The sequence below is a fragment of the Exophiala viscosa genome, assembly GCF_022695815.1.
Source record: "Exophiala viscosa unplaced genomic scaffold EDD37scaffold_5, whole genome shotgun sequence".
Classification (NCBI taxonomy): domain Eukaryota; kingdom Fungi; phylum Ascomycota; class Eurotiomycetes; order Chaetothyriales; family Herpotrichiellaceae; genus Exophiala; species Exophiala viscosa.
This window is the reverse complement of record NW_026944357.1, coordinates 107077-124630: the sequence shown is the minus strand read 5'-3', so window position 1 is coordinate 124630 and position 17554 is coordinate 107077. Positions and strand designations below refer to the sequence as shown.

At 51.7% G+C, this 17554-nt stretch overlaps 7 protein-coding genes across 7 annotated transcripts; 4 read left to right on the top strand and 3 right to left on the bottom strand.

Moving 5' to 3' along the window:
- Position 1: 1 nt before the first annotated feature.
- Positions 2–1928, bottom strand: EDD37DRAFT_629890 (FAD dependent oxidoreductase). Its single transcript, XM_062816546.1, has one exon. The coding sequence runs from the start codon at positions 1492–1494 to the stop codon at positions 103–105; it is 1392 nt and encodes a 463-aa protein (XP_062669871.1). The 5' UTR covers positions 1495–1928; the 3' UTR covers positions 2–102.
- Positions 1929–2041: 113 nt separating this feature from the next.
- EDD37DRAFT_609003 (uncharacterized protein) lies at positions 2042–2602 on the top strand (the record flags this gene model as incomplete). Its single annotated transcript, XM_062815097.1, has 1 exon — positions 2042–2602. The coding sequence occupies one exon, from the start codon at positions 2042–2044 to the stop codon at positions 2600–2602; it is 561 nt and encodes a 186-aa protein (XP_062669870.1).
- An 863-nt stretch (positions 2603–3465) lies between these two features.
- Positions 3466–4330, bottom strand: EDD37DRAFT_649878 (uncharacterized protein; the record flags this gene model as incomplete). Its single annotated transcript, XM_062818187.1, has 3 exons — positions 3466–4017; positions 4075–4245; positions 4295–4330. 3 exons carry the CDS (start codon positions 4328–4330, stop codon positions 3466–3468), a joined length of 759 nt encoding a protein of 252 aa, XP_062669869.1.
- Positions 4331–5462: 1132 nt separating this feature from the next.
- On the top strand, positions 5463–7517 carry EDD37DRAFT_657697 (uncharacterized protein; the record flags this gene model as incomplete). The annotated part of the gene is made up of 7 exons (XM_062818910.1): positions 5463–5568; positions 5617–6382; positions 6431–6521; positions 6568–6657; positions 6704–6798; positions 6849–7151; positions 7211–7517. The coding sequence occupies 7 exons, from the start codon at positions 5463–5465 to the stop codon at positions 7515–7517; spliced, it is 1758 nt and encodes a 585-aa protein (XP_062669868.1).
- A 629-nt stretch (positions 7518–8146) lies between these two features.
- EDD37DRAFT_694235 (telomere length regulation protein) lies at positions 8147–11930 on the bottom strand. The gene is made up of 2 exons (XM_062820079.1): positions 11628–11930; positions 8147–11578 (listed from the first exon to the last, which is right to left on the bottom strand). The coding sequence occupies exons 1-2, from the start codon at positions 11695–11697 to the stop codon at positions 8328–8330; spliced, it is 3321 nt and encodes a 1106-aa protein (XP_062669867.1). The 5' UTR covers positions 11698–11930; the 3' UTR covers positions 8147–8327.
- Position 11931: 1 nt separating this feature from the next.
- Positions 11932–15103, top strand: EDD37DRAFT_629880 (uncharacterized protein). The gene is made up of 2 exons (XM_062816545.1): positions 11932–12282; positions 12330–15103. The coding sequence occupies exons 1-2, from the start codon at positions 12115–12117 to the stop codon at positions 14826–14828; spliced, it is 2667 nt and encodes an 888-aa protein (XP_062669866.1). The 5' UTR covers positions 11932–12114; the 3' UTR covers positions 14829–15103.
- A 432-nt stretch (positions 15104–15535) lies between these two features.
- Positions 15536–17247, top strand: EDD37DRAFT_649874 (uncharacterized protein; the record flags this gene model as incomplete). Its single annotated transcript, XM_062818186.1, has 3 exons — positions 15536–15809; positions 15861–16022; positions 16073–17247. 3 exons carry the CDS (start codon positions 15536–15538, stop codon positions 17245–17247), a joined length of 1611 nt encoding a protein of 536 aa, XP_062669865.1.
- Between the last annotated feature and the right edge of the window lie 307 nt (positions 17248–17554).

The following is a 17554-nucleotide window of genomic DNA, read 5'->3' as shown; positions in this document are numbered from 1 at the left end:
TGGAGAGAAGTCTACGAAAATGCAGTTGAAGGCGTGGCACGTGACTGACTCATGTGAACTTTCTGCAGCTAGTGGGAAAAGCTGTTGCGGACCTCTAAAACATCAAAGCTTCGATCTGACATCCGCCGAGTCCTTTCTACCATATGACAAGATGTCGCCGTCCTTGCTGCTGAGCCTTTCTGTCGTCAACAAGTAGGGTTTCGGTAGGCCATACTTCCTGCTGAGGTCGTCTGTCTCGCCATCCGATTTGACCAACTCAGCCAACGCTTTCGAACAGCCGAGAATTCGAGGCATTCCATGACCGGTAAATCCGGCCGTGATAAAGATGCCTGTCTGGCCAGGTAGTCTGCCAACGAACGGCATAGAATCAGAGGACCAACCCATCACACCGGACCAGATGTCTGTTATGCCAGCTTGAGAATCTTCCCAGCCGCTGAACATTCTCTGCATATAATTGGTGAAGTACTTCTCCGTCTCTGGGATAAGTTCCGAATCATTAGTGTTCCCATACCAGAATGATTGTTTCTCTGTTGCGCATCTATCTGCACCGCCCACGACAATGCTGCCATCTGTTTTGGGGATGAGGTAGTCGAAATGTTCCGGGTTGAACCGAATAGCATAGGTGTTGTTCAGATGCGGTGGTTTGCGAGCAGTGCTCTCTGGTACCGCGATGCGACAGACGACTCCCCTTACGGGCACGATCTTTTCCTTGAACTCCGAGAACAGCGCGGCAGTGTATGCATTGGAGGCAACGACAACTTTCTTCGCCAGCAGGTCCCCTCTGCTCGTTGTCAATCTCCATCTTCCATCTGCGTCGCGAGCAACTGCCTGCACCGGCGTGTTGGTCTGCAGGTTGGCACCCATCTCAAGGCTTCGGCGAAGAAGATGGGTCACCATCTTGTATGGCCATATTGAACCGGCGGTGAATGAGACTGCGATTTTAGCACCTTTAACCCCTGAGACTCGTTCGGCCTTCTTTGGGTCCGCAATAACATGTAGATCGTCAGAGAATCGAAACCCCTTGGATCTGATCTCCTTGTGCGTCCTCAGCACCGAATTTGCGGTCTCTTGGTCGGTAATAACGTCGATCGCCCGTGTAAGTTCGAAATCACAGTCGATATTCTCCTCTTCAACCAATTGCTTAACATCCATCACTTGTTGGCTTTCGAACTTTATCAGGTCAAGAGCGGTCTCAGCGCCATACTTCTTATAGCTTTCGGCAGCTGACCAGTAAGTATCAGGCTTCAGGTGCCCTCCATTCCGTCCAGTCGCGCCTGAGCACACTTGACGGGCCTCCAAGATGACTGTTGACGGCCTGCTTCCTGAGTTTGCATCCGCAAGTAGGTGAAAGACGGTTGCTGCGCCCGAATAGCCGGAACCTATGATCGCGACATCTGCTTCCTCAGGCAATGTTTCGGTCGTTCGGTGATCTGCCAGATCCCCTGCCGCAGAGAGCCAGAACGAGGTCATCGGCTCCGTATGAGGGAAGCCCATATTGACGATGCGAGGCTGGTCCCTCGACTTTCACAACTTTGCTTCGTTTCTGCAGATGATGACCTTGTTTGTAGCGCACAGGAGGCGTTCCTCTCTGTGCCGTCCATCTTCTCGATGCTGAAGGTGGGCACAAAGTACAAAGTACTTCAAGATCGCGGTATTCCCACAACGCGCAACTCCGAACTCTGGTACCCGCTTCGGCTGAGTGTACTACTTGTGTACTAGTATTCGAAGGTTGTAAGAAGTACTGACCATGCTACGAAATAGGAAACAATACTCGTGTTCTCGCATCTTTCAGTGACCGGCTCGGTCCAGGGGTTCCCGCGCTTGGTGAATGCCCCTTAGCATCGTCGGTGCCCGTCCAGCCGCAAGGCTGATAAAGTGCACTACGTGCCCAGCTCCGGCGCAGTACCATATCCGTTGGAGCACACGGCCACTTCTGAAACATCCAGCAGCGACTGCTTCTCCGCATCATAGAAGATTCTCAGAAAGATCTACAACTTCAAGTCCGTTGCCAGCTTTGCACGTCCCTCCGGCCCCAAAAGCAATGGCACCCACCCCAGAGGACATCTCCTTCCAGGAGCGCCAGAAGATGACGGGTGACTACCGCAAATTCCTGCATACAGCATCTCTGGCCACTGTCTTGATCGCGCCTGTCCTCATAATCCTTCCTCCGAGGAAACTCGACCTCTACACATTTTCGCTGGCCGGCGCATTCGCCGTGTCCGCAAACTACCAGACGAAACAACGTACGGGCGCAGGGTTAATGGGCCATCTGGGCCGACCATTTGCCATGCCCAAGCGTGCTCAGGAGATCCAAGCGCAACAGATGGAGCGAAAACGACTTCTCGAAGAGGCCGGCACTCCTGCGGAGAAGAAGAAGGGGTCCTTACTAGAGGAGAAAGCTAGAGAGATATGGATGGGCGGCGAGACTGAGGGGTGGAAAGAGCGCCGTCTGAAAGAGGAACAGGAAAAGCTCGATCAAGGTGAAGGATACTGGGATATGATCGTCGACCAGGTATGGGAAGTGTGGAACTGGGGCGAGAAGAAAGTGGAAGATCTGAAGGAGAAAGATGAGGAAGTACTCGAGAGCAGGAATAAGCCTTGATTGAAGCTGTCACGGTGGGGTGAGAGTTTTCTTCTCACCTCTCTCGTCAACATCGACACACGCCGGCCAGAGCCTTCAGCCATTTTGCTCTACAAGTCCACGATCCGTGAAAGTTGGCCAGAAGGCTAGTGCAGTCGACCTGCATCTTGGTCGCCGCACCTCTTTGCGTCTATTTCATCCTGGAAATCCCGGACTTTGATACCGGACTGAAACAGCTCGTCACGAGCCTGCTCACTTTCTCGAGTCTGCTGTCGCCGGAGTCGCGCAGGGAGGTTGTTGATCACGACTGGCGATCGATGCGAGGATGTCATGTTGCTCAGTTGTCGTGGTGGATCATCAGTGTCGGAGACCGACACATTAGAGGTCGCATTTGGGTGCATCGTTTTCAAGAGGAGGATAGCCAAGAGCTTGGAACTGAACATTTTTCTTGTCATCCATTGGGCGCCCTCATGAGAGTCATTTAGATCACTCACCAGTGGTCGACTGGTGAGCTATCAGCGCTGGCACCGCGGTTGACTATAATGATGACCAATCAACGTGTTGCAATAGCATGGTGAATTCACCAGGTACAGGTACAGGGACTGGTCTCCTTTCAGGTCTGGACACCAGGGTGGACCGTGACAGTGGTGCCTTCAATTCAGGAGGCAGTTTCTTCTGCACTTCACATAGCAGGATGTTCAAGGTGCATGTCCGCTTGACGTCGTACAAATCGCGGGTTGGCTGTGTGGAGGGATTCGGATCAGGTTGTACAAGGACGTGTCACAGCATGATTTGCAATGCAGCGGAAGACTTGTCTCGTGCAAGTGAGCGTATGTCGCTTGTGTGTTGTGTTGAGTGCGATAGATTCAATAGCCCTCGTTTGTCTATCGAGACTTGGATTTCTTCCGCTTCTTGGTTGGCCGCTCGTCGTTGTTGCCTGATTCGCCCTTCGATCTCTTGTTGTTCCGACCGTGTCTCATTTCGAGTGGCTTGTGTGCACCGGACTTTTGTTTTTTATGCCGCGACCCGTTACCTCCATCCTCCATGGCATCGTTGCTCTGTCTCTTGCGTTTCTTATCTGATCTCGCCTTTTTGCGGTCTTCTTTTGCTCGAACTCGGGCTTCCACTCCTCGTAGGAAGGAGTCGTCATTCTCAGGCTGAGGAGGATCGTTTGATCTTGGTCTCTTGTGTGGTGGGCCTTCTTGTTCTCCTCCATTAACGCCAACAAATTCTGACCCAGAGCCACCAGTTTTACGCTTAGGTGTGGCATTCTTTTGGAGCAAATGGTTGATGTCAGAAGGATTCGGATCGACAGAAAATAGACCACTCGGGTCGACCGTTGGTTCTGCTGGGGATTGTGGAAGCGACTCGGTCACCTTCGATGATGGACCGTCTGATGTTTTGAGTATGACTTCTTCCCGGTTCGTAACCTCTCTCTACCACACATGTGTCAGTATCCAAAGCGCCCGGGGGATACATCCATATGAACGTACCAATGACTCTGTCGAAGACTTGAATGTTGCAATCAAGGTTTCCGTATGGAGAAGGCGTGACTGAATCATATCCCGTGCAGCGGTACCATCGGCGCAATGCTTGCACATCTCGACAAGCAAGGAGGCATGGCTGTCGAGTAGCGACACGATCGAGTCGTGCTGCCCGAAAAACTGCGGACTGTGTCAACGTAGGTCTCCCAGAAGCAGCTGGGAGACATACCTTTGCCCAAACGATCTCGCTGTCATCGGTGTCCATAGTGATCGTACCTAAGGGTATCCTACAGCCACTCTGTACAATCAAGTCTCAGCCCAAAAAATGTCTGAATGAAAATGATGTACTGTAGAGCCTCGTTGTTGGAGTCAAGGCAGTCAAGGGCGTCAAATTTCTCCAATTCCAGGCGGTGCAAATGATTCACCGAAGTGAGCCGAGGCTGAAGTGCGGTGGATCACAAATGGTCGATGACGAAATTCAACTTCACATCAAGAAACACCTCCTCTCTACCAATGCCACTTCACCAAGATATATTCTATCCAGTAGCACAGCACCCAGGACTTGCAATGCTTTTTCTATTGACGTGTGCCCTCGTCTGACTTGGTGACAGGCTGTCATTGCTCCATCTAGGTGCCCCAATTGCGTGAAGACCTGGAAATCGTGGGTACAAACTGTAGTGACAACCTCGTCGTTGGGGCATCATGAGGCCTTGGTGTTGCAAGCCAGGCAGACACGACAGAGACTGGCGCGAGGTACTTGTGATGTCAGTCTCTTATCATGGACAGAAGTGAACAGTCTCGCGCTCAAAGAACCCTGCCTAATCTCAGTCAGGCGCGGCTGGGCACAATGGCATGGCAGCCAGATCGTGCCGCGCCGTGATGGCTTCCACCAGTTTGGTAGGCATTGAATGCGGCTGCAATTGAGGAATGAGACGAGTTGAATAGGCCTCGCGACTGCCATTGTCAACCATTCGAGCACACTTCCTATTGTGTCGCTCCTGCCGTCGGTTTTTTCAGTTGCCCACCTAGCGAGCATGTCCTTCTCCCACTTCTCTTCTCCTCCTCTTCTTCCTCTTTCTTCTACACAAGTCACTTAATACACCAGCTACAGCTTTGCTTCAACACTCCTCACCCGCTGTTAGCATCTTCTCACCCTTATCATCCATCCTGCACTACATCTTGGCTTGGTCATTGTACAATCCCATTGCTGCTCTATTGATTTCCTCCAATTCTACCACCAAATCCTCAGCAACAAAGGCTCTTGACGTGGTTTCAGACTGTCCATCTGCAGGTGAGTGATGATGGAGCCCACTTCGCCAGCAGACGTCCTCTCATCACCTGTCAAAGCCAGCATTGACCCGGGTTGACTGACTGTTCTTGCCAGGAACCCACCGATCATGTCTGAAAAGCCTGCTACTCAAACTGCCCCAAGCACAGCTTATGCTGGTTACCCTCAATCTCGGATGCCATACAATGGAAGCGGCTACCAGGCTTACGGCGGAGGTAAGAGATGGTGTGTGTGGTGGTGAACATCTGCTCATGATTGTGCAGGATTGAACATGACCAACCCCAACCCACTAGCCAACATGCAGAACCTGAAGGCCACCCTTCCAGCGACTGGTCAAGTCGACAATGACATGAATGGCACTACCCGTCAAGGCTACAACAGTCCTCTCATGGTCCTTCCATCTGGTCAAACAATTCCTCTCACCAACTACTATGGTCCAACTCAAGCCTCAACTGGAGATAACACCTCACAAGTTCCATACCTCCCAACAGGCATGTACCCAAACTTCCTTGGAACTACAGGCATGGCTTCAGGAGCCCTCCCAGGATACGGCTGGCCATCGCCATACACTATGGCAGCCACTCTCGCAGGCTTCGATCCTGCTCGTCGAGGCTCATGGTCGTCAAATGAAGAGAATGTCTCCACCAACCAGGCCGCTGTACTTCAGGCTCAGACCGACTATTACCCAGGCTACCCATACATGTCTACGATGCCAGCCGCTGCCCACTACATTGCCGGACCAATCCAACCCATGAAGTGTATGGACAACAAGTCATACGAAATGGTCAACCTTGACGAGCTGGTCTCCCGTGATCCACCCATTCCTCGTGCCGTCCCGGCTCTTTGGACCAACCAGGAGGAGCTCAGTCTTGCCAAATGTCTCCAAAACCCAGAGGGTATTACCAACGTCTACATTCGTGGCTTCATGCCGGATACCACCGACGAAGACCTTGAGCGTTGGGCTTCTCGCTTTGGTGAGATCGAGTCATGCAAGGCCATCATCGAACAGGACACGGGCAAATGCAAAGGGTACGTGCCATCCATGTTGCAGCATGGTCATGTCAACTGACCATATAGTTTCGGCTTCGTCATGTACTATTCTCCTGCTGCTGCGGAGAATTGCATCAGAGGGTTCTTCCACCTCGGCTTCCAAGCCAGCTATGCTCAGGTTTGTGATAGATCCTTCAAGTTAGCTCACCTTCTGACATTTGCAGAAATCCCGCAACTCTCGTCTCAAGGACCTCGAAGACAGAGGTTCTACCAACATCTACTGCACGGGTGTCCCCATCGACTGGAATGAATCGGTTTGTGTTCGTGCCGTACCTCGATATTTCTGCTAACATACTATAGGATCTGGCCAAGCACTTTCTCCCCTACCGTGCCATTTCCACCAAGATTTGTCGAGACGTGCCATCGGGAGTCAGCAAGGAGGTTGGCTTTGCCAGGTATACCATCTTGTTGCAAGACCGTCAGCTTCTATACTGACTTTGCCCAGGTTCGACACTCGTGAGATTGCGGAACATGTCATCAAAGAGTACCACTCTGCCCACATCGAGCACGACGGTGTCAAGCTGTTCCTTCGCTTTGCCGATACCAAAGCTCAGAAGCAACTCAAGCAGCAAAGTCAAGAACGCCGCAACTGGCGCAGTCGTGAATACAGCTTTTCAGTTGAGCACACTCCGTCTCCGACCTTGACACGACTTCAGAACATGGGCGATCACATCAGTCCCAATGGAAGCTACCAGTCCCCTGCTGGAGCTAGCAATGCCTTCACCCCAGCGACGTCAGTCTCTCCGGCGTAAGTTTGGCCTTACTGCTTTCTCCTATCATGTACAGCGCTAATGTTCCTTTCCACAGTGATTTGCCAGGTGTGAACAATGTGAACAAGCCTGTGAGCGTCACTCGCAGCTCTGCCTGGCCAATGCAGGGTGGCCTTCAGTCAATCACCAATACCACCACTGTCCGCACCAACATGCCAGTCATTTCGGCTCCCAACACATACATCGAAGTTCCACCAAAGACTACGGCCATTGTTCCCATCATGCCCGACACGGGTGATTCCAAGAAGACTAGAACACCTAGCCCAAAGACAGTCACCATCAAGGTTGAGCCTGCCAGCGGCAAGGAGAACCTGACCACCACCCCTCCACGATCCAGCAAATGAGTCAACCACGTCAAGGCCATACCTGCTGAGGACTTAATACTGCTTCCAACTATTTTTGGTGCGCATCCTCTTCTTGGTCGACTGGTACCCCATTCTTGTCCCTCCTGCTCATCCTTGAAGTGGCATGTTCAACACAATCCGGAACATGCATTTTTGCGACATGAAAAGTTTCAGCATTGCAGATAATCAGCATTGATCACGGTCTATGACAGGACATCTGTACACATTGCATTGATGGCAATGACAATATCCGGCATACCGTTCCGTTGATGTGAAAGCAATGGAATCAGGAACCTTGAGCGCTGCATGTATTGAGAGCTTACATATAGTAGCTGAGCAGGATGTTAACGAAAGGCAACACTTTAGTTCTATCGAGGAGAATATATGTTGTGCCTTCCTCCATCTTGACAATATTAATTCCACGTAAAAATCTCCAGCGTTTGAAAAAGATGGCGATTGTGACTTAGTTGGAAACTTACATGCAGTGCCTTTTGGTTTGGCGGCGTATTCCCTGGGAGGGGTCATAGAAAGGGGGTTGCAGCCTTGTTTGGAATAATTGGCCCTAATAATAATAACGCTGGAGTGGGTGCGGCTTCACATCGTTGCACATGTTATCATTTTTAGAAGGCGCCGGGATTATGTCAAAACGTAAATAATTGTATCTTCTGTGCTGTTGTCATTTTATGGCATCATGAGTCGGTCTTCAGAAGTGCAGCTAGCGAGATCTCATGCTCAAAGTCATCAATCGTCCCATACTGAGGTCATAAGCTTCTCCCACGTCTCGAAAATCGTTCCGTAAATCCACAAGTCTCAGTCAACTTCCGTAGCCATTGAGGAAGACGGAGTAGCTCCTGCAGAGCTCAGCTCGTCCGATCTAAACTGTGGCCACCCATTACCAGTCGCCAGGACAGCAGAGAAGTTCAGAATCTCCGGGAACCATTTATCTCGGCGAGTGCTGACCTTCGTTCCACCTTCGAGAGCTGCTCGAGCCGCCCGTGTCTTTCGCTGGCGTTTCACGTGTGGACCTCCACCAAGCTCATTTCTGATCTGCTCCAGCCGTAAGTCATGCTCGACGATGCAGCGAATGTACGGAGCCACGTCCGTCACAACAGACTGTGCGGCATTGTCAAGAGAAGGTGCCTTTCGCCCCAGGCTCGTGGGTAGACCGATTCTGCTTTCCTCCATCAATGCTTCGAAGGAGTCGGCGATGTCGAGCCTGGTCATGTGCTTGTCATTGAGATGCTCCAGGCGCAGCTGGACCACGTCGTCTCGCGCTGATCGGCGATTTTGGCCACCGTAGAGCTCTGTGAGCATGGCACTGACGAATGGGGTGTCGCTTCCATCGATGAGATCCATGGCACTCTTGGCTTCGGAGAAAGTAAGCATATCATCGAGTGCTTGCAGTCGATTTCCAAGAGCTGCTAGAGGAATCTCGTCCTTGACCCAGTCCGAGGCTGGAATCTCCAAGCAGTTGCGGGTAAAGTCAATAGTGAGTTCCGGCGCATCCATGTCGACAGGGAAGAGATCAAGACCCGTCGTGAAAGTGTCTTGACTAACAATTCGAGTTATAGACCCATCCTCCGTGATACTCTGCTTTTCGTTGTAGGGCAGCATCCAGTCAAGCCCGCCCTGATGCGAGCCCACAGTCATCTGACACCAGAAATTGAGTTCGGTTATAGAGGCGCGTAGATCGTAGCTTTTCGTCGCATAAAGATTCTCGATAGACTCCTTGCTGAGAAGATGCCCTTCAGCTGCTGCGATGCATCGAAGGTGATCCACAGCAAGATCGGGTTCGGGCTGTGTATAGGCCAGGACCGAGAAAAGGTCGAGCTCCTCCAGAGGAACAGATTCTAGATCATTGCATGTCATGATAACCGGTCGTTTGGAAGTGCTGATCAGCGATTGTACGCCGGTCCAGAATCCTTTGTCTTCATCGAAAAGGATATCAACCTCTTCCAGGAGGATCAATGACTGTTTTTGGGACTTGGCCTTCACCTCTTTCTTTTCAGCAGTCTCGGTGGACTTTTTCTTTTTCCCACCTTTTCCTGGACCCATGAAACTTGCTATAGACTGTCGACTTGTCTCTGAAACCTCAGTAGACAACGGAGGCGTATCTGCGTCGTCCGGAGAGACACTGGATGCTCTGCTCAGCATGTCCGCCTGTTGTACTTGATGGTTTTGTGTCATGTCGCCAACCTTTTCTTGAATATCCCGGGCACTTCGCCTCATGCCGGGATGAAGTTCAAACACTTCGAAGCCCAGCTGCTGTGCGATGGCGAAGACAGATGCGGTTTTGCCGCAACCCGAAGGACCCACAAGCAAGATCGCGTTCTTCCCACCCAGGTTCGAGTTTGGGACGTCCTCATCTGAGTCCACGAGAAAGTCATCCATTTCATCCGATTTTCTTTTCCGACGCTTTTTCACTGCCGGCACCTTCAGTCTTGTCTGCGACTGGCCAGTCTGTACCTGGTGCACTTGCAGGCTGCTCAGCCAGTCATGCAGCACTTGACTCTGTACCTGTAAGACTTCCTGCCAGCATGTAGGAGCATAATCCTGCGACCACATATGAGGACCGGCGGCCGAGCCTCTGTCGAAGGGGCTAGGCCTTGTTTCAATGCGTCTCTTGAGTGGTTCTTGTAGTGATAGAAGTCGACTAGGGCTTCCGAACGCTGTGCTTGCCTCGAGATCGATACTTGCAGCAAGTGCTTTGCCGCTCATCATGCGCCGCAGTGGAAGGTGAACAGACCCAGTTTGAGAGGGCCTAAAGCTGAGCTTGCGAGCAAAGTTGCGCAGCACATCCTCATCATCCCTGACGGAAAAGGCAGAATACTTGAATTTTGAGGATGCTGAGCGAATCTGTGGTGGTAGAATCAAGGTCGAGCGAGCAGTGTCCGCCGTGCAAATATGCTGCAGAGAGGCTGGTGGCCAGATCGCAGGCAATAGGCCCAGAGTCCGGTTGGAAGTCGGCTTTCTGGAAGCAAAGACGATGTCTTTCCATGGCTTTGGTGCTTTCGGACTCGTGGCTGCCTCATCATCTGTGGTTGGTGCGATAGAGGAATTCTCACTTTTAGCCAGTGCCTCCTTATCCGTCTTGACGGCCAGCTTGCCCAAGAAGAAAGGATGCGTTGATTTGTTGTCCTTGGGAGCTTTTCCGACCAGCGGTTGATGTTGCGGCGCAGGGCGGATGGGTATGTCTGGTTGCTTGGACAAGATAGTATCGATCTTCTGCCCACTTTCCGTACTTGTGTAAGGAAGCGTGATCCGAAGTGAAGAGACGAACTTCCCGTTTCTTATTTCCACCTTCTTAGATCGACGAACAGGCTTGCTGGTGCCATGATCCTGCTGGTCACCCTCCTTTTTCTTCGTTCTAGGCGATCGTTTTGGTGACTGCATGAGTTTGCCTTGAGCGTTGAGACCTATCATGCTCTTCTTCTTTGGGGTGGTATTGACGAGCTTGTGCTCTGGAGGAGGTGATTGGATCGTAAGGGACGGTATGGACGACTTGTAGTCTGAGATATCTCCAAGCTCGGATTCTCCTTTACATGCCGGGTCCGGAGTAAGGCTCTTGCCTTCATCACATCCAGCCGATCTGCCTACTTCTGCATGTGATTCAATTGTCCCTGTGTCTAGATCGGCAGGTCGTGAGCTTGATCTTCCCTCGCTAGGGTTTCTCTCCCGCGTTCTATGTTCTGGGGACTGCTTTGCTGCTGCTTCAAGCTGGTCGTGCCACGTTCGCTGGTGTGAATTCATGCTCATCTGAGTCGGAATGTCTTGGTCGTTTGCTTCTGAAGATAACTTGCGACGCTTGGTCCTTCTATTCTCATCTTCCAGGTCATCTCGTTCGGGGGCACTCCAAGTTAGATTTCGCGATGTCTCAGCGGGTGATGTGGCACATGTTGGCTTGGAGTCTGAACTCGGGACATGTGCATCGTTCACAATGATGTGTGGAACAGCATTTGACTGCCGCTGAGGTTGGATGTCAGGATTGTCTGCGGTGCCATCGAGGCCCAAGTGATAGTTCGACGACGGTTGTTGTTCAGGAACGTTATGGTTCAGAACCACTGGTGGGAGGGTTAGTGGCTGGATTGTTCGCGTTCACGAGAGGAGTACCTTTTCTGAAGAAGGGATGCATCTGAGCAGCTTGCGCTGGCCCATTGTCGCACTGCAACAATGCAGCCATTCATAACTTCGTTGTTTGCAGATGCGCTGTTTGCAATGCCAAAAGTCCGGTTGTTGCTGTCATTGAAGACAGTCTTAGTGAAAATGAATCTAAGAAATCAAGGACAAATGAGAAGACATTGCAGCTGACTTGGCTGCAAGTGTAGGACTTCTGAATCCGAGATGGGATTTTGTCGCGTGTTGAACATGAAGTGAATCCATTAACGAGAGCGCGTCAGTGACGCGGGTTCATTGAGCCGCTTGTTTCTCTGCTGCCCATGCGGGTGATCGACCGCTAAAGCTTTAACCGGGAAGCCTTGACTGCGGAACCATCTCCGAGTTAAAACATGAAAATTTGGGGAAACTTTTTGTGAGCGTCTCTACTGAAACTTTTTTTTGGTACAACTCATGCTGTGCACCTGCTCACTATGTCAACGGCATGACAATGGAGATCTCAGCTCCTCATCTGCTGGTCAGACTCCCTCGTAATGCTAGGTCCGATGCCACAACCCAGTTTGGGAGCGTCTACGCTCTGCGGGATGGCGTGAAGAGAAGAAGAAAAGAAATCTGCGCGGCCATTGATGGCGACTCACTCAGTATCTATGAGGTACGAGTTTTGCAACTGAGTTGCCGATATGCTCTGACACAACATAGGCGCAAAATGGGAATATTCTCACATCGTACCCTGTGCCTCCCACCTCCTCTTTCTCTGGACCGCCGTGCTCAATTCGTTGGAGTGCAGACGGACAGCAACAGCGAAGATCTTATTGTGCGATAAAACTTCAAAGCCTCCAGATACAGTTGTTCGAGAGCCAGGATACAACTATAAAGACAAGCAAAAGTCCCGAACTTCGCGATCAGATCAGCCAAGTGCTGTCCGTCAATGTACTCTCGGACAATGCTGAGCAGATCCTGGTCGTGCAGCAAAATGGCAGCTTGAGCATCTTTTCCCGCAACCTAGACAAGATGGTGTTGTCAGGGTCATTATGTGTCGGAAAAGAGTCAGGTATCCAAATCCTTGCGGTTCACCATCTGAGTATGGCAGAGGCACGGAAAACCGTCCTGAAACAACGGTCGGACTTACTCGGCGACGCATATCCCCACACATCTTATCTCGCACTTGCCTATCACAAGGACAGCACAGACAAATCGAGTATCTTCTACGGGTTATGGCCCGTTGAGGCATTTGAGGAGAAAGCCTGGGCCAGTACCAGAACGATATCGCCTCTGTTTGAGCATGAGCTCGCCATGGAAGGCAAACCAGCCAGCTTGGCCAATGCGAAAGACAAGCGGTACATCTTTGGAAACCTCGCTTCTCATCTTTATGTCAGAAGTGGGGAGGCATTTCTGACCTACGAGCTCACAGGCCTTGTACCCTTTCTGGCCTCTGTCCTTCATACAGGTCTCTCTGGGACGTACGAGATGATGCCCATCTCTCCCGCATTCGCCATTTGCTCGGATCAAGAGTCATTGCGGCTCTACGATTTGAAGTTTCAATCGATCCGAGTGCAACTTGACACCAAGAAGGCAAACCTCAAACGAAAACGGATAAGAACAGCCGTAGAGAACCAAGGAGGCCCTGTCGAATTCATTGCATACTTGACACAGTCAGGACGCATCATCGGGCAACGCCATAACCAGCTGGTGGCAATCGATATTTCGCCGGACGCTGAATCCAAGAAGGTGCTCGAGCACGGCAGCAAGCTCCTACAAAGCATTGGCCGAGGCGTCAGCACCCAGGACGGGACGCGTGCCATCGCGAAGCATGTGCAAACACTGAACATTGGGACGTTCAACGATGGTGCGAGAACGGACGCCGAGTGGCAGGCTCTGCGTAAGCGACTTGATCAACTGGCAGAAGCAAGCGATGTGGCTGGCTTTGAGGATGCTTTCACAGGCCACGTACGCTCACAATCGCTGCATTCGCCTTTCCCCAGTCAAACCATCGATGACTTACCAACCAGTCGATTCTCGATTCCCGATATCAGAGTCAACTATCTCATCTCGAAGGTCTTCAAGTTGGACTTCGGTCAGACCACACCGAATATCGACATCCCTGGCGCGAGAATATTAAAAGTGCAGCTGCCAACGTTCCGCTTGATAGTCTGGCTATCGCGTTTGGGCTTGCTCTGCCACACTGCTATAAAGCGAGCCTTGTCAGCAGCTAATGCTGGCTCTGCGGGGTCAATCACGATTCATTCGATTGCGCATGCGTTGGTTGATGCTGACCCTAGCCGCAACCTGCTTGTCGAGTGTCTTGAAAATGGCTTCAGTCCCTCGGTGGAGGAGCAAGCAGCCGTGGTTCAAGTGCTGTTACAACAAGCACTGGCGACGGTAGCGGAAGCGGCTCAAAGCCCTGTGGCCGCTGAAGCCGGTTCCGAAGATGATGCAAAACAGAACATGCAGTTGCAAACGTTGTCAGTGTCAAATTCTGAGTCAACGTGGCTACCAGCAGAATTGCAACGAGCATTGGTCAAGGCGTTGGACAGATTGGGCGCTTCCGCAACATCCGTCATATCAAAGAATCTCCGAACCCTGTTGGACCAGCGAGAGGTTCTGGCCCTCATTCAATTTCTACGGCAACAGCTCTTCCAAGGCGGTCATACCAGGTCTTTGCAGAGTCTACCACCTGCCGATGCTGAAAGTGGGAGCTCAACCGCCAAACTTGACGGTGTTGTCAAGATCTTGTCCAGCTGTGTCGATGCTATTGGGCCCCTTGGATTTGTCGCGGCCTCGGAAAACGAGGACTTCTTTGGTAACATCGTACCAGACCTAGCAACAGAAATCACGCATGCGACACAGAGCTTGGAAGATGCCACAGAGTTGCAAGGCTTTCTCCGTGAAACTTTGAGGTACGAAGAATCTGTACGGAAACATCAGAGTGCCGGAGGACAGATGCCCATTGCAGGACCGGAAGCTACTTTGGACCAACAGCCCGGAACGATCGTTACACTCTACTCAGAGGCAAGTGAAGGTGGTGACTCATTGCAGGTCCAAGGAGGGCTTCCGCTTGCCCTGCGTGTTGACAATGTCGTGAACCCCTTGAAGGTCAGGAAAGGGGGCGGCCAGGTATCCAAGCGTAGTGTTTCCCAGATCAAAATGTTGGAGAGCAGGAACAAAGGTCAATATCAGTATGAGCGGTTGGTCCTGTAGAAGCACCTCATCGATGTATGGGGGCTTTCTTGAGACAGTCAGCTACTTTTTGAATCTAAGTCATCTTTCCGCAACACCCTGTTCCATGCATGATCTCCGTCAGGAATTTCACTAGGTATTCAACATCTCCATTAAAACTGTGTTAGCACCTCATGATTACACAAGCGAGATGTTCACCATCAAAAGAGGCGCAGCCAGCGGACTTCTCGAAAGGATAGCCTGGAGTGGCCTTGTTAGTTCCCGCTAGATCGGCGACCATACCTAACGCAGATCCACGCCTCATCCACCAACCCACAGCACCCTATACAATACCTCCACCTGCGATGGTCCTGCGTTCCCTTCAAGATTGATTCTAAGGCTTCTGTTCCTTTCCAGAAAATACGAAGATTTGGCCTGCTGTGACTACCAGGAAGAACTGAATCATTCACCCTCCTTGACGCCTGTCCCCGTTTGACGTTCGCCCACTGGCTTCCAACCGATCTGCTGTCAAGTCGAGTCCACGAGGCCTCCGCCTGCACTCAGACCACCGCACCCACGTCCTCTGCCGAAACGAGATCCTAGCGTCGATGAGATCCTCTCCCTGTCTCACTACGAACTCTGTGTCAGTGCGCCTGCAAAGGACCCCCGAAGGGCGGTGATTGGCATACTCCACGCGGCTGCACGAGGCTCCCCTCAAGCGCCGCGTGCTTACAGAGGCTTAAGACAACATGGCATACCCTGGCGACACCACGTATCATGCCGATTCAGACGCCGACGACGAGTATGAGAGAAGCGTCATGACTTCCCCAACCCAAGTACATACATACACAGACTCTGAGACCTCCTCCGAGCCGGCCTCCAACGAACACACCCCTACCACTTTCGACAACTCTGGAGAAGACTCTGGTTTACCGAGAACGATCATCACGGAATGGACGCCGGAAGAATGCGCACAATTTGTTTCGAGTCTGAACCTGCGGCAGTATTGCCAGGCCTTTCTAGGTGAGCGTAGCCCATGACAGGCGGGCGGCATCGGGCTGACTTGACTGTCAGAACATGGCATCGAAGGCGAAGCACTGGTCGCGTTGAAACACGATGAGCTGAAAGAGATGGGCATTGCCAGTGTGGGACACAGGTTGACGATACTGAAAAACGTCTACGATATGAAAGTGAATCAGGACATTCCCATCGAACCTGATGACTATGTTCCACCAAGTGAGTCTGCCATTGTACGGGGAGGGTAATCGTCTGATTGAACGATGTAGCTGCCGAGCAGAACCCTCAGCATGAAATGGCAACCAAAGAAGACATCACACGACTGGCACGAGCCATGATGCGGTTGCGAGACGAGCGAATCCTACAGGCCGAGGCGCAGTTAACCCGGTTAGCAGACGACTACCGCAAGCTGCGACAGGAACTTCTACCAGTCTTCAAGATGGCCAAAGAGAGATCCGAGCCTTTACCATACGCCCCCTACCAGAATTCCGTCATGAGTCCGGATATGTATCAACAGGACGTCGTTTCTCCTCCAGTCATACCGCAGACGGTCCTCCCTGAGAAGACAAGTCTTACTAGGACGTTTTCCAAAAAGCTGGGCCTAAGCTCAACACCCAAGAACAATTCTCCAACGCATATACCGAACACCATACACGAGGGTAGGACACTTGCAGACAACAGTTCGCTGGATCCTTCAGCAGCAGCTAGCCTGGCTTCGAATTCGCTAACAGCCTCGATGTCAGGTGGTGTATTACCGCATCCTTCTCCTGGTATTCCTTCTCCGACCTCCCCTCTACCTTACCAACACCCACCCTTGGCTCCTCGATCGTATCAGCGAGAAGGGAGCAGTGCCATCCCGCGCTACGACGGCATGGACGAGACGACTATGCGAACAAATTCATTGTCTGGTGACCGAGAACCTCCCACTTCAGCGAAATCCGCTTCCGCGAAAATCAACCCGAGCAACTCCACGATATCAAATGCATCTACACTCATACCGTCACGAGAACAGTCCGCCTCTGTCCCACCGCAGCTACCGTCAAGTGCTGCTGGGGGACACACTTCGGGAGAAGCCCCATCCGTCGAGATCTTCAAGTCATTCCGCGTGGGCCTTGAGGATCCTTGTTACAAAGTCCTCCCAGCTGCCTTGCGTAAATACAACATACAAGCTGACTGGAGACAATATGCTTTGTACATTGTCTATGGTGATCAGGAACGGTGCGTCGGACTTGACGAGAAGCCGTTGGCCTTGTTCAAGGACTTGGACAGGGAAGGCAAGAAACCAATGTTCATGCTGCGGAAACTGGCCAACCCGATTGGCGGCGATATGGGTAGTGCCGCCGGAGGGGTCAAGCCTGTTGGGTCGGGTGGTGGTGCAAGTCTCTCGGGCTCTGCGAGTGTGAGAACAATGCCGACACAGAATCTACCTGGTGGCGTTCTTTAACAACTTCTACTCGGTTGCCAGGCGATCAGATCATGTACAGATAGGTTGTTGGTGTTTAATATCACTTCTGCCGCTCAGTGCATGAGGGTATGTACGGCTTGAGGAGAATTCTGGTTAGCAATTAGCGAAAAGACAGACGTGCATGAAGCCACACAGTGGTGGTGACAGATTATATCGATTTGATGGCCCTTTGATCTTGCAGAACTTTTTGACGGACCGGCTGTCTAACAAAATAAGCAGACTTGTTGTCACGGTGCACGATAAGAGCGCATACTGTTACCGCATTGTCATCGCCCCAATGGCCATT